This window comes from Phaethon lepturus, unplaced genomic scaffold, assembly GCF_000687285.1.
Source record: "Phaethon lepturus isolate BGI_N335 unplaced genomic scaffold, ASM68728v1 scaffold39915, whole genome shotgun sequence".
NCBI classification, from domain to species: Eukaryota; Metazoa; Chordata; class Aves; order Phaethontiformes; family Phaethontidae; genus Phaethon; species Phaethon lepturus.
Window position 1 is genome coordinate 14,109 of NW_010540565.1, and position 13,578 is coordinate 27,686.

At 42.5% G+C, this 13,578-nt stretch overlaps 1 protein-coding gene across 1 annotated transcript in view; it reads left to right on the top strand.

Moving 5' to 3' along the window:
* The window catches only part of MOCS1 (molybdenum cofactor synthesis 1), a 21,165-nt gene extending 11,478 nt beyond the window's left edge, over positions 1–9,687 (top strand). The window contains exons 5-10 of the mRNA XM_010287473.1: positions 821–932; positions 1,252–1,364; positions 2,155–2,265; positions 3,083–3,203; positions 4,636–4,683; positions 8,816–9,687. Coding sequence (XP_010285775.1) covers positions 821–932; positions 1,252–1,364; positions 2,155–2,265; positions 3,083–3,203; positions 4,636–4,683; positions 8,816–9,687 — 1,377 coding nt within the window. The remainder of the gene's footprint in view (positions 1–820; positions 933–1,251; positions 1,365–2,154; positions 2,266–3,082; positions 3,204–4,635; positions 4,684–8,815) is intronic.
* Positions 9,688–13,578: the final 3,891 nt, after the last annotated feature.

The following is a 13,578-nucleotide window of genomic DNA, read 5'->3' on the forward strand; positions in this document are numbered from 1 at the left end:
GGTAGACCAACTTAGCTGTAATGTGAAACTTCACCCCAACTCAGCTGTTTGCAGTTCCGCAGCTGTGGTTCCCTTCAGTTTCACCGGTGGTTTGGAAGATCTATTATGTGTGAGTGGTTTAGGCTACAGAGCTATAAAAAAACCTTGAAATTAAACTAGGTATTAGGCTTTCCTGAAAGATTTTAAGAATCATGATGCACGATGCTCAGACATACAAGTCTGCCTTGCTGACAGGAAGCATTTTAGCAACTGCACAGCGCTCTGTTGTTCGTCAGGTAAAGCAGAGGACCTGAGGCTCCAATGTAAATATTGCGTATGAGGAATGTGCGGACAACTCAGTTTTAACCTCTTTTTGGATGAAGGCAGAGCTAGTCATCCTGCAGCCTATGGTTATGGAGTGTGCTTGTGAACACTTCCTGGTTTGGGGCATTTGCCCATTGTCTTCCAAAAAGAGTGCTGTAGAAGGTACCCTGCCAGTACTTTTACAGAAGCCATACAATGTAGGACTTGGGAGCGAGTGTCATTTTAGACAGTCAAAACTGCCATACTGTAGGTGCCTTTGTTACCGAGCTTTTATTAGTTTTCCATTTAGCAAGGCAACTTCAACTTTAGTTAGATTGGATGCGAAGACTTACAGGCAAGTTTGACTGAAATGATCATCTGTACCATTTCAATCCTGCCAACTACTCTCATCATCTTTTCTTTAAAAAAAAATGTTATTTCTGTCTACCTTGCCTTCTGCAAGGACTATGAAACCTAGTGTAAGAGGGAAGAAAGTCATACTCTGCTCACTAACTTCAGATGTCTGCTTTTCCTGCAGGTAAACTGTGTGGTGATGCGAGGCTTCAATGAGGATGAACTGCTGGACTTTGTGGATTTCACAAAGGATCTACCCCTTGATGTGCGGTTCATAGAATACATGCCCTTTGACGGTAAGCGGTCTTGCTTTGAGATTCTTCATGGCATGAGGTGTGCCTTGGACATAGGTGAATCTGGTGGTTATTCACCCTGTGGGCTTATCTCTAGAAGTGTTGGTGAGCTCTTTTGGGTAATTAGGAATTGCCTTAAGTTTTGTGTTGTATTTTTTGCAGCTTATCTTCCCTGGAGAAGCTTGAGAAGGATTAGTAGCAGGATTACTTGGGGACACCTATAGGGAAAACTGAGATTTGTGAAGAATGTAAAGGTGGTTCTCTGCTAATTAAAACAAATAAAATTGATAGTCTAAACTTATGCTGGTTTTGTTACTTCTAGGCAATAAATGGAATTTCAAGAAGATGGTGAGCTACAAAGAAATGCTTGATACAATCAAACAGCGATGGCCTGAATTAGAGAGATTGCCCTGTGAAACTTCCAGCACAGCCAAGGTGGAGATAGACAAAACACGTGAAATGTACCCTCATTCTTTCCCTGCCCTAAAGCCCCAAATTCTCCCAAGTTCATCATTATATTTGACAAGCAAAGTAAAAATTACTCGGTGTAGTAATTCTGGGATTTTGGTCAAGCTGCCTGCATGTGGTTTGACTCTAAACACTGGTCATAATATTTACTTCTAGAGATACAATGTGTTTAATAGATGCCTCTGTCAGATGTAAAAAATGGCAGGCTTGTATCCTGTATTTACAGCTTTTGAACCTTTAGTCAGTCTATGTCTGTTTGTCTATGACTGCACATTAGTGAGCCTGATGAAACAGTTGTTCAGTGAAATAAGAGTATTGCTTTAGAGTGTGCAGTGTCACATAGAATCATAGGATAGTTTGGCTTGGAAGGGACCTTTAAAGGTCATCTAGTCCAAACTCCCTGCAATTAGCAGGAACATCTTCATCTAGATCAACCAGATATCTAGGCTACATAAACCTATAGCTCATGGCTGCCTGAGGAAGAACTTGCCTACTGGCATCACCTGTCATTTGATAACTACAAGAGCAAACATACAACAACTTTGTGAATTTCTAGCAACGGGGCAGAATAGACTGGGAACTCCTGACAAAGCTGATTTTGAGGGTGTTTTTTCTGGGGGGAGGTTCCCTCTCTCATGTGACCTTAGAACCAAGAAAACCCATGTTAAAATGTCTTCCGTTCTTTGGGCAAGTGGAACTTTAAAAGTGAGGAGTCTATATTTGACTTTTTTTTTTTTTGTCCTCTGCATTTCTTTAGAGTTATAAGGTGCCACATTTCCGGGGACAAATCAGCTTTATCACCTCCATGTCAGAGCACTTCTGTGGATCCTGCAATCGGCTGAGGATAACAGCAGATGGGAGCCTAAAGGTTGGTAGTGAAACATTATCCTCTTTGCTTTCCTGCAGTGAAACTAGTGTTGAAATTCTTCCCTTAAAAGTAGCTGGGATGTAAAGTAGCATGGAAAGATGTATGAGTATTACCAGCTAACTCCGGTTTATCTGTCCTATTTGAATTCTTATTGAAGCTTGTTGGGCTATTAGGGAGATGTTACATCACCTTTTTTTGGTTTCTCTGTTTTACTAACATAGTTAACTTGAGTTGTAAAACATGGTTGCAAGGCCGGTAAATATAAACGTTTATTTTAATCTTTGATTCAAAATCATCTTAAACATGTGACAAGCAGATGATTTCCTATTAAAAAAGGATCCAAGCAGCTGCGAGGGCTTGGCTTCTGTGTTCCACAAGCATCCTGTCTTGTTTCGCCAAACATCTTGCAACTCTTCTCCTTCTAGTGCAGCTTGTACATTTGCTCAACGGCTGTAGAAAGGGGAGGGATAACCATTTCCTGCCACGTTGAAACTGGCGGTTTCTGGGGGAAAATTAAAGTTTTCAATTAAAAATTGGCACTTAGGCATTGTCACCTGATGTTGACAACAGCTGTGCTGCTGTCTAATGTCAGATGACCCAGGCAGCCTGAAGGCCCAATGAGTTTAGGTTACAGAAATGTCCCAGACTGTCTGTGTGTACATGGAGAGATAAAGAAAACAATCTCCATAAACGTTCTCTTTCTTCAACAGGGATAGGCCTATTCAAAACTCTTTACTCCGAGGTTAGCAAGAAATACTTGTAAAAGCCATTTATTTTATTCTTTCTCATTTCTCTCGTTTCTGTGGGTTGGCTGCAGGTGTGCCTTTTTGGGAATTCAGAAGTGTCCTTGAGAGATCACCTACGGTCAGGTGCCTCAGAGGAAGAGTTGGTTCAAATCATTGGAGCAGCAGTGGGCAGAAAAAAGAAACAGCATGCTGGTATGTTTGTTGTACCTGAGAAATAACAGCAGTGACTAGGGAAAACAATGCCCTGGTACTGCTGTGGGATGCATTGACTTGCCAGGAGAAAGAATTAAGTTGCATTAACTAAGGAAAGAATTCTCCCATCTCGTAAGAGTACTGTTTGGTAGAAAGCTGGTACCATATGTCAGTCCTGCAGTCACTCCAAAATGTGGATGTCGGTTTTCAGTCTTCTAAGCTTCCATGTGAGCTAGAATCTAGACGGTCTAAAAGTCTTTCAGATGGACTTTTGTCTTCAAAGAGATGCAAATACCACTGCTCGTGATAACAACTGCAAAGTGTAAAGCTAAGAAAAAATTGATGGAGTTGTACTGCGTCCATTTTTTTCTTAAAATTAGTTTGCTGTAAAATAACAACTAAAGCTCAATTTAGCTGTTAGTTCCAACTAGTGCATTAACATGTTTCTAGAAGTGACAAATCTCTTTTATGCAGAAATTTGTAGCCACTCATCTAGTGCTCTGCATAAGGTCATGACACAAGGTCCATGATGATGCAGTTGCATCCTCAGGCTGTATTAGTCTTTTCTGAATTTATATTGGTATAAACTATATTTCGGTCACATCTGAACCTAACGATATTCTTGTAATCTGGTTGCAGCTGGGAATGCTGACCTCTTGTACATGAACTGTCTTCATGATCATGGAATAGTCCCCTTTACACTAAAAATATGCTTTGGCCCTTTTGTTCTCTTGCAGATCCTGCCAGATTACTAACAGTTGGTTTTGCCTTTTTTTTTTTTTGTGATGTGTAAAGCAAATTTAAAGGAAGCTTTTAAATCTTAGCATAGACTAAGTATATTGCTCTGACCCAGATAAAATAGTTCCTTGTAAATGTAAGGGAAGGGGTGGAGGGATTGGTTCCTTTTCTTTTAGACTATTCAGGGGAAGGGGGGCAGGGGAGGAAGAGTGTTTTCCCCTCTAGTAAAGGCATTTTGCCATCAGCAGCATTTACCTGATATTGTCTGTCTTCTTCCAATTTGTGTTAATCCCAGTATTGTCCCTGGGGCCTTCTGTGACTGCACTTCTTCTGAACTGGAACACTGTTAACGGCTTATCCGTAAAACTAGTATAGTTATATGCTATTGTTAAGAAACAAGATAGTCCTAAGCTGTTTGAATTCTGTAGTAGGTAGACTGTAACTCAGATTATGGAAAGCTTTCTGGGAAAGGGTAGTGTGATAGACCCATAGCAGCTGGATGCTTGGAGACTGTGGCAGCTCTGGTTTCAAATAATTCTGTATGAGATTCCCCCTTCTCCAGCTCCCGTGGTCTTTATTCAGCTTTGGTTTTCCTAGCATGCAGGTTGCACTGTGAAGAGCAGAAAACTAAATACATAGACCAGATGCATGGCTTAAAGCTAGGTTTTTTATGTGTTCCTTATTTTATTTCTAGGCATGTTTAACATTTCCCGGATGAAAAATCGGCCAATGATCCTGATTGGTGGGTGACAAATCAGTACGTAATAAACATACCATGATTTTGGTTGTTTTTTGTCTTTGGGGGAGCAGAGTGGATTGGGCTTTTAAGTCTAACTTGTGTTCAGTTCTGGCTTAAGATTAGACAAAGAAGTCAGTTTCTTAAAAGGCACTTGTGGTTAAAATCATGCTGAAGTGGAAGAGGAGGAAAGATTTAATGTCGCTACTAAGCCTTCCCCGATCTTCTCATTGACAGCACTGGTTTTGTTTTCTCTGCTTTTGAAAGTTCATTACATTTCCAAAGGGATCACTAGCATTCCTGTTATTTCCTATCTATCTACTTCCTTTATACTTAACAAGAATAGCATAGTAACTAAGGCAGTTTGGGGTGAGCTTTAGGAAATTGATCAAATTGCCATATAAACATAAAGGACGCAGGATGTATTTTTATCCCTGGATTAAGAAATTCAAATTTTATTATAATATATAGAGCCAGTAACCTGACAGAAATGCAAGTTTTCCCACCTCACTACTACTTTACTTCAGAATCAGAAACTTAGGGTTTCTTTTTTTTGAAATGTCCTCTTACTGCTGCAAAGTCTCAGAACATAGCCATGAAAGCTGTAGTACCTGGTATCTGACCATGCCTATGGGCAAGAGCTTTTCTTCTCCTTGTTGTCTCTGCTGAAGATGTTTGCTAACTCTGCCTTTGGCTTGAAGCTCTGTTCATGAGCAATGTGGTGCTGCTTGGGTTCTCTTTCTTACTGATTTTTCACATCTCCTTCAGTGTGGTTTTACCTCCTCCATGCCTATGTTTCCCCATCTTGCAAGATAGCTATCTATCTTCCCAAATACCTTTTTCTTCCTTAGACTTAAGAAATGCTTGTGAGAGTTGGCACTGTGAGATTTAGTGGAAGCTGTTCTATTGTTTCTTGTCAACAAAGAAGGAAAAAATACAGCAAGGGTAGAAGAGGTAAACATTATGTTTCAAACCCTAACTCTCATCCTCCCCGTGATGGTCTGGAGCAGGTTAGCTGCTGTGCAGCTTAAAACAGCTTTTAAAACAGGTACCCTTGGCAGGGAAGGGTAATGTGCATAAATTTGCAGGTATTTGCTACAGGTGATTGATATAAGAAGTAAGTAAGTAAGTACTCTATTTTAAACCAAAACACTAGTGCTTGTACTTTTGTTACCTTTTTTGAGAAATAGGATCTACAGAGGTCTTCTAACATAATTACTGTTTTCACTGGGAATATTTTTCACCTGATGCTCCCCTTCAAAAGGCCATCATTTTCCATGTTGAGTTTTAAAGTGAACGGATTCAGTGGTGCAAGATTGTCTGTTTGTTTTTGCTCTTTTGTATTTGGCCACTCCTGTGGCAAGATCCAGAAAAGGGAAAAAAGAGGAGCCTTTGTTTAAAGTGTGTATTGACTTGCTGCAAGAGGAAAACTTCTCTTGAGTTTTTTAGAAGATGAAAAATACTGTATTAAACTCTTGACAGCTCACTGGGACCTACGTTATTTTTCAAGATGCCTTTGAAAGAATCCCCACACTGCAAAGTTAGGATTCATAGCAATGTTTGGGTGTCTACAGATCAGAGCCATCCAACTTGCTTTTGAAAAGTGCTTTAACATTGTCTGACATACAGTAAAAGAGGCAGCCTGTCTGGATCTTCCCCTAGCTGTTCCATGTCCCTTCGAGACAAGTGCTGGCAGTCACTGCATCAGTGGAGAGTATCCCACTGTGACACATGGGGAATCATAAGGAGATTTCCTAATTGTGTTTTGGATTACTTGCACACCAGCATTATTTGAATTTTGTAAGCACAGTCGGGGGGGGATGTGTGTATGGAATTAATTTAATGAAACTTAATGAATGCTGTGGAAGTCACTAATTGGTTTTGCTAGTCCCAGTAAGCCAGAACTGGCTTCTTCCCTGCACTGCTATTGTGTGATCCTTTGCTTTATGGTTTGTAACCTATTCTCCTTAATGAAAATATTCCTTTTGGCAGGTTGTTCTTCTCATGGGGTTGCTTCAGTTATGGGAATTTCCTCCTTAGTTTAAGTATCTATCATCTCCTGCCTGCCTTCTTTCCCTGCACACCCCCCCTCCCGATTGTGCTAGTTGGAAGCTAAACATGGTTAAACTTCAGGTGCAGTAATAGAATAAAAGGAGATAGATCCAGTTTGTCAGATGGTTTCAGTTGTGTTATTCATAGTTCTGTAGAAAACCATTATCTGTTTTTTTGTATATATATGAACAATTTGAGTGGAGAGAGAGATGACTAGGTACAACTTGAAGAAAATGTATGTTCTTAGTAATGCATGCAAAGCATCTTTACTTTTCCTATCTGTTGCTTTTTACTTACCACTCTACTTGAGCAAACAGTGTTTCTCTTCCCACCCATTTGTATTTACCCTGTGGAAGTAAGTACTTGTCTGCCTTTGCAGTCCAGCTTCTCCTGAAGACAAGACACCTTGCCAGGGGTTTAGCTTCAACTTTAAAGCTAATCAAGGAATCAAGAAGAACAGACTACTTTGAGTTCGTGGATTTTAAAAGGACTATTCAGATTAGGCCCTGCTGTATAAAGAGAGAAGGAATGAAAGGAGGTACAGCACAATTTTCTGTGCTCTTCTAAAGCAAAGCAATGTTACACTCATGAACATTTATGTTCATTTAATCCCATTCCTCTGAGGGTAAATGCATTACCACTAAACTTGCAGGAATCTTAATTTTAGTGGATAGGCCATCAGCTGTAGACTGAAAAGGGCCTTTGCCTGAATTTAGATTATTGCAGTGATTTCTAAAAAAAATCTATGGTTGATAAAGCTTCGGTAATGGGTACTTTCAGATCAGTGTTTGGAGGGTACTCTAGGTGAAAAAGCTGCTAAGCGCATCAGTCTTGTTATAGCAGAGGCTGGGAGTAACAAGGAAGAGCTTGGTTTTTAAAAGAGAGGGCAGGGGGCCACAACCAGTGCGTTGTCCACACTGTCTCTGTTATTGTCATGTGGACAGTCCAAGGTGACACCTGTAGGTCTGGGCCGTAGAGGTGTAGAAGGGCCAGGAAGCTGCTTTGACTCACCTGTGGGCAGTCTGAAAACTCATGCATACGGGTGTCCCTTAATACCAGAGCTGTCAAAGGAGGTTATTGAGCAAAACCTAATTCCAAGTTTCTCAGAGCAAGGAGAACACGAGCTCCGTAAAGAGAAACATGCTTATCAATGAGGCCATTAAACTAGAGTTTAGCCACTTACCTCTGTACTGCTTTCTCTTTACTTACAAAACAAATCACTTCTTTTATGTGAAAAAGACTCCTTCTGTCTTGATGCTTGGCATTTAGCCCTGCGGAAATGCCAAAACCAAGTGATTAAATGGTGAAAAGGGGCAGAGGAGGGCTTACTACCGCTCTACCAGCTGGGAGCTCTGCCAGCTTGACTTGGAACATACTTCTGAGTAGATTTAAAATCTATCTGTCAATGAGGAGAGTGTGGATTTTCCAGTGCTTAAACTTCAGCTGTCATTAACATGGTAAGAGCTGGCAGTAGTAAGTGAAGTTCCCATCACAGAGCCACCCTCTGAGCTTGTAGACAGTGCAGTTGTAGATGCAGTACTTCTGGTCCCCACTGTCCTCAAGTGCTGGCATAACCCTTCCCTGCTGAAGGAGATGAAAGCAGGAAGTGCAGCCGCCTGTGCTGGGAGGAAGGTGTTTGGAAAGGCAGAGTTGAGAACCTTGAGTGCAAGAATTTCCCATTAACCCTGCCAGGCTTTCGAAAAACGACTGGTGCTGGGACAGTCTCAAATGGATGCTGAGACTCGCTTTTCTTCAGAACTGATGTTTCTATAAGCTTTCCTGGCTGCTTTCTCTCAATAACTGTTGATACTTCTTGAAAGCAAATTGTTTCTTCCTGTCAAGAACCTTGAAATAAGTGTTTTGAGTCTCGGGGTTTGTAATAACAAGCCAGCAAATGCACGGAACTGATGAGAGAGAAGAAAAAGAGCTTGAGGAGAAAAGTGGATGTTAACAGGCTTATTGAGGTTTTTGCAATACAGGAAGTCCCAAGCCATGCTCTGACAGGCTTCTCAGCTACTGCAGACTTAGCGTAGCTTTCCAATTAGTAAGCTGTATTCTCATGTTACTTTTATTTTTTTTCCCCCAGAGCCTGCACTGATGTCATTCCCACTATGCCAGGATGCCCTACAGAATCCCCCAAATTCAGAACAGTGGGGCCACACATTTAGCCATTGGCTGACTTTGAGAACAAGTTTACCCAAACAAATGGGAAAAGCATTAATGAAAAACAAGCTTACAGGACAACTTTTTCCACCAGGATCTTACCCAGAGCAACAGTGGCACATAAGTACAGGAATTCTACAAACCCAGCTCAGAGGCTGCTGTGTCTTCCAGAAGGACCCAAGCTCCACGTTTGACACAAAGTGCCTTGAGGCTTCTCCTGTTGGCCAAGTTTCTGTGGACTGTCAGTCCAAAGAGGCAAGTCCAGGATCTGAATTCTGTACCAGGGATTTGGGATCTTGCACTGAGGTACCTCGTGGCCCTGACAACTTGACTCACACTGATGAGGAAGGACGGGCCACAATGGTTGACGTTGGAGGGAAGCCAGATTCAAGAAGAAGTGCTGTTGCTGGTGCTGTGGTCCGCCTGGGTGAGAAGGCGTTTGGGATGGTGAGGCAGAACCAGGTGAAGAAAGGGGATGTGCTGGCAGTAGCCCAGATTGCAGGAATTCAGGGAGCCAAGCTGACCAGCCAGTTGATCCCGTTGTGTCACAACATCCCACTCAATCATGTTGAGGTGTCTCTGAGCCTGGACGAGGCCAGATACGCAGTGGTGATTCGCAGCTCCTGTCAGACCTGGGGGAGGACAGGTGTGGAGATGGAAGCTCTAACAGCTGCCAGCCTGGCTGCCCTGACTGTGTATGACATGTGCAAAGCAGTTACTCATGACATTGTGATCGAAGAGGTGAAGTTGCTTAGTAAGACAGGTGGGCAGAGGGGAGACTTCTCAAGGGTCTAGGTCATATCCAGACACCTCCAGCCCTCCACGTGACCACTGCTCATGTTCAGCCTCTTGCAGAACTACTTGGGGGACTCAGCAGGTATACCATATAACCACACTACCCCTCCAGGTTTGCCTTACCCTGTCAGCTTATTGCTGGGTGAGCGGTGGAGCCAAATATCCCTGCTGATAACCATGCGTGTTTTTTAGAGGACACACTTCTTCATTCTACCAGTACCTTCATGTCAGTGTCCTTACCATGAGCTTGAACAAAGATTCCTAGTTAGACCACACAGGTGGTGGTTGTTTTTTTAGTTCTTGCTATGAAATACTCATAGCTGCTGTCATCATACCATGCAAGTGTGTGAGCTCTGGAAATGAAGTGCTGAAAGTGCTGTTATTTGGCAACTATGTTTAAGTCAAGGATTATGATTTCAGAATTTTATCTGTCCATCCATCCCCCTGACCTCCTTAGCTGAATGTAGAAGGTGACAGTGAGAAGAACACAGCTTGACAACCTTACCATACAGCAGAGATTGGCTGTTCCTCAGTTACAGGGTCAGAGGGGCAGCTCCTACCCCTTTGCATTGCTACTGCTTCCCTTGCCTGCTAGTGGGAAATATCCACGTACCAGTTTCAAAAGAAAAAAAAAAGATGGCAGCTGCCATGTTCTCTGCCTTGAGTGCTCAGTAAAACATGATGTAGAAACAGAGGATTTCTGGGTTTGGAAGAATTATTTAGCTGATCTGAAAGATATACCTTTTATAACATTAGAAGCATGTTCCAGCATGTTGACCTTAGCACTCAAATACATTGAGGCCCTGCATCTGCATGCTTAAGGGCTTAATTATGCCATGCACAGAAGTAGGTGTCTGTTCTCCCTGACTTCTGAAATACATGTCACACCAAGCCCCAGAAGACTCCCAATTTTTTAATCCTACAGTGCAGCTCCTAGTAACAAGCAACCCACGTAGTCCTGACAAAACAAACTTTAAGACTAGTAGCCACTTGGAAGAGTAAGGTAGTTGCTGTTGCCTTGGCCACAGTGTTTTTCTGCATGTTTCTCTAATTTTCTTTCATGAAGTCTTTTGGCCTGGGAACACTTAAGTTTAGTCCCCATAAATGTACCAGTGGCCACTGTTGTGTAGCATTAAGTAACTTTGATAATTGTCTATGCTAGATAAGAAATTACTCAACACTCTTGTTAATACTGGTGGCTCCTTTTCAAATGTTAATTTAAATGCTCTAAATAGGGTGTTTTCAACTTTGGTTTACTTGTCTTCTAGGGCTTATGGCTAATGTGAAGTTGCATATGATTCAGGGTGCTCCCTCTCCATACGCACAGAGAGTTGAAGACAGCTCTAACAGTATCAGAGGCTACCAAAAAAGCATCTTAAACTTTACAAGTAGCTGCTTCTCATGGAGTAAGGTTGAATTACTGTGAGCATCAGTAAAGCATACACCACACAGTCACACACATCCTGCTCATTTAGACCTGTGCTTCCTTTAAGATGAGGAGGAAATAGGCTTTACTACAGCTCCGTTACAATCTCACACGCTAGCTACCACAAATGGCACTTTTCCCATTGCGGGTGAATTAATTTGATTCTTTATTCATTGTCATTGTGAGATAAGGCACATACAATGACACACATAGCAGCTACAGCTGAAAGGAGAAGGAGTCCGGAAAGCTTGGTGCCCAAACTCCATGAACATTTCAAATACCTACATTTGGTGTTTTAGCCCCGATTCCCTTGATATGGCTGAGCTGTCTGTAAGTTAATAGTAGGGGCACTCCTGTTCCTTCCCAGGAGCACACTGAGCATCAACAATCACCCCTGGGTCTGCAAATACAAGAGACCATGTTCATCTGTGGAGCTGCTGTGCCCGTAGCACAAAAGTTTCCTTAGCTTGGCATGGAAACAGATTGCCAGGAAAAGGAAGCACGTGTGTAGCCTGCTAAGTTAATGGATTTACACAAGCACTTACCCCATGCCCCCCATGCACAGCAGACCCTCCCCTCCCTGCCTTCACCCAGCCTCTAGATAGTTTTGAAAACTAAAAGGAAACTAGACTTATTCAGTAGTAATAAAATGATGCTTTGGGGTATATGATTCTTTGGCTTCTGAGAAGTTTGCTGTCATGCTGTAAAGCTTACACAAAGGATTCAAGACCATACAAGGGACTACAGAGCACACGCATGACTGCCACGCACATCTTACTACGTACGCACATCTCACTACTTTCTTGGGTCAAGAGTGGCTGGAAGCTCTGGGCAAACAGACTTTGGTGCCATTTTACGCTCATGTTACATTATCGAGTCTTGAAACTATGCACATTCATAGATAATGAACCAAGCATGAGTCAACAGAACATTTTGCAAGAGAAGTGAGCTGACAGCACTGTGTTTCAGTGGTGCTGGTTGGGCAATGGTGTAATATATGTTGATGAACTGACTACTGTTCGGAGGCTTGCTTTTTTTTGTCTGCTGCATTTTTAATAAATACTAGTTGTAACAGAGTATGTTTCTCATTACTTTGAATATCCTTTTTGTTCACTCAAAGGAACATTATGTTTTAATCCACAAGCTTCTATGAATAGTTAGCTCAGGACAAGCAACAAGACAGACTTTAGAAGTTGCAGTGATTAGTCAGCAATTAGCAAGGGATCAGTCACAATAACTTACTACTATAAGGAATCTATTCTTTCTTTTTTTTGTTGAGTGAAACTCATCTCTATCTGGCTGTTCTTAAATCGAGTAATCCTGTAGGGTTAGCATCATAATTTATCATCTCTCATCATTAGCCTAGCTTCCCTCACGTGCTGTGTATAACAGCAGTGCTTTGTTTTGCAGAGTAACCTAAGGAACTGGTGCCTCCAGACCTGTCCCTTTTAGTCTGAGTGACCGTATGCTGAAGCTGAGATCTGGGCCAAGTGCCTGTATAGGAGTCCATCCCTCCTGAATCATGAGTAAGTTTAAGGGAACTTGCCCTTCTGATCCATCTGAGCTGCCAGGAAAGCTCTCACCTCTTCTATATCGAGAGGGCCTGAGGAAGTTTTAGTCGATAGAGGTGTTTGCTAAGCAGCCACAGTGCAGCACAGGTGTTCTGCAAGAGGGCAGAGACAGTAGCTCCTGCCAGAGGGTTTCTCTCCAAGTACAGCCTCCAACTGCTGCCGATCCTGGGATGACACCACAAGGCTTCACAGCCTTTTTCTAGGAGCTGCTTTCTAATTTGCAACCAGGTTTTTTAAGATTTAACCAAAAGAAATGGCGTAAAGTGCTTGAGCCCACCACCTCCTTCTGAAGGGTGCCATCAATCCAGGGTGGTGCTGGATTAATGGTTGGACTTGGTGATCTTGAAGGTCCTTTCCAACCTAGTGATTCTGTGATCAGAGCACAAGTGGCACCACTAACGCCGTGCATGCCAAACACAACACTAATGCAAACACTGCAGATCGTGGCAGCCCTCACAACGCGTGCGCAGTACAGCTTTTGCCTGCTGGAAACTCTCACTCATCCCAGCTAACGTCCCATTCGTGTGTTACTGTCTGTTCACTGCTAATCCAGCCTGCGTCTTTTGTGGCGGCTCAGCCCGTCTTTCCTTCACAGCCACAGCCTGAGGCTAGTCACCCCACCCTCAGACTGCCCTGGAAAAAATTTGATGCTGCATATAAAGGAGAAGCCAGCAGAAGCTGGTCACCAAGTATTCTTAAAGAGATTAAATCTATGTCAGGGAGAGCAGTGCTTTCAGACAACGCCGGGGGAAGAAGACCAGGGCATAGAGGGAAGATGTGGCTTGAAATACCTTGGGAAGGGACCTCTTCTACTGAATGGGAACCACTCAAAACCAGACTCTAAAAGCAACAACAGCTGAGCACTAAAAAGGGGAATGAATTTTTAGCTATTCT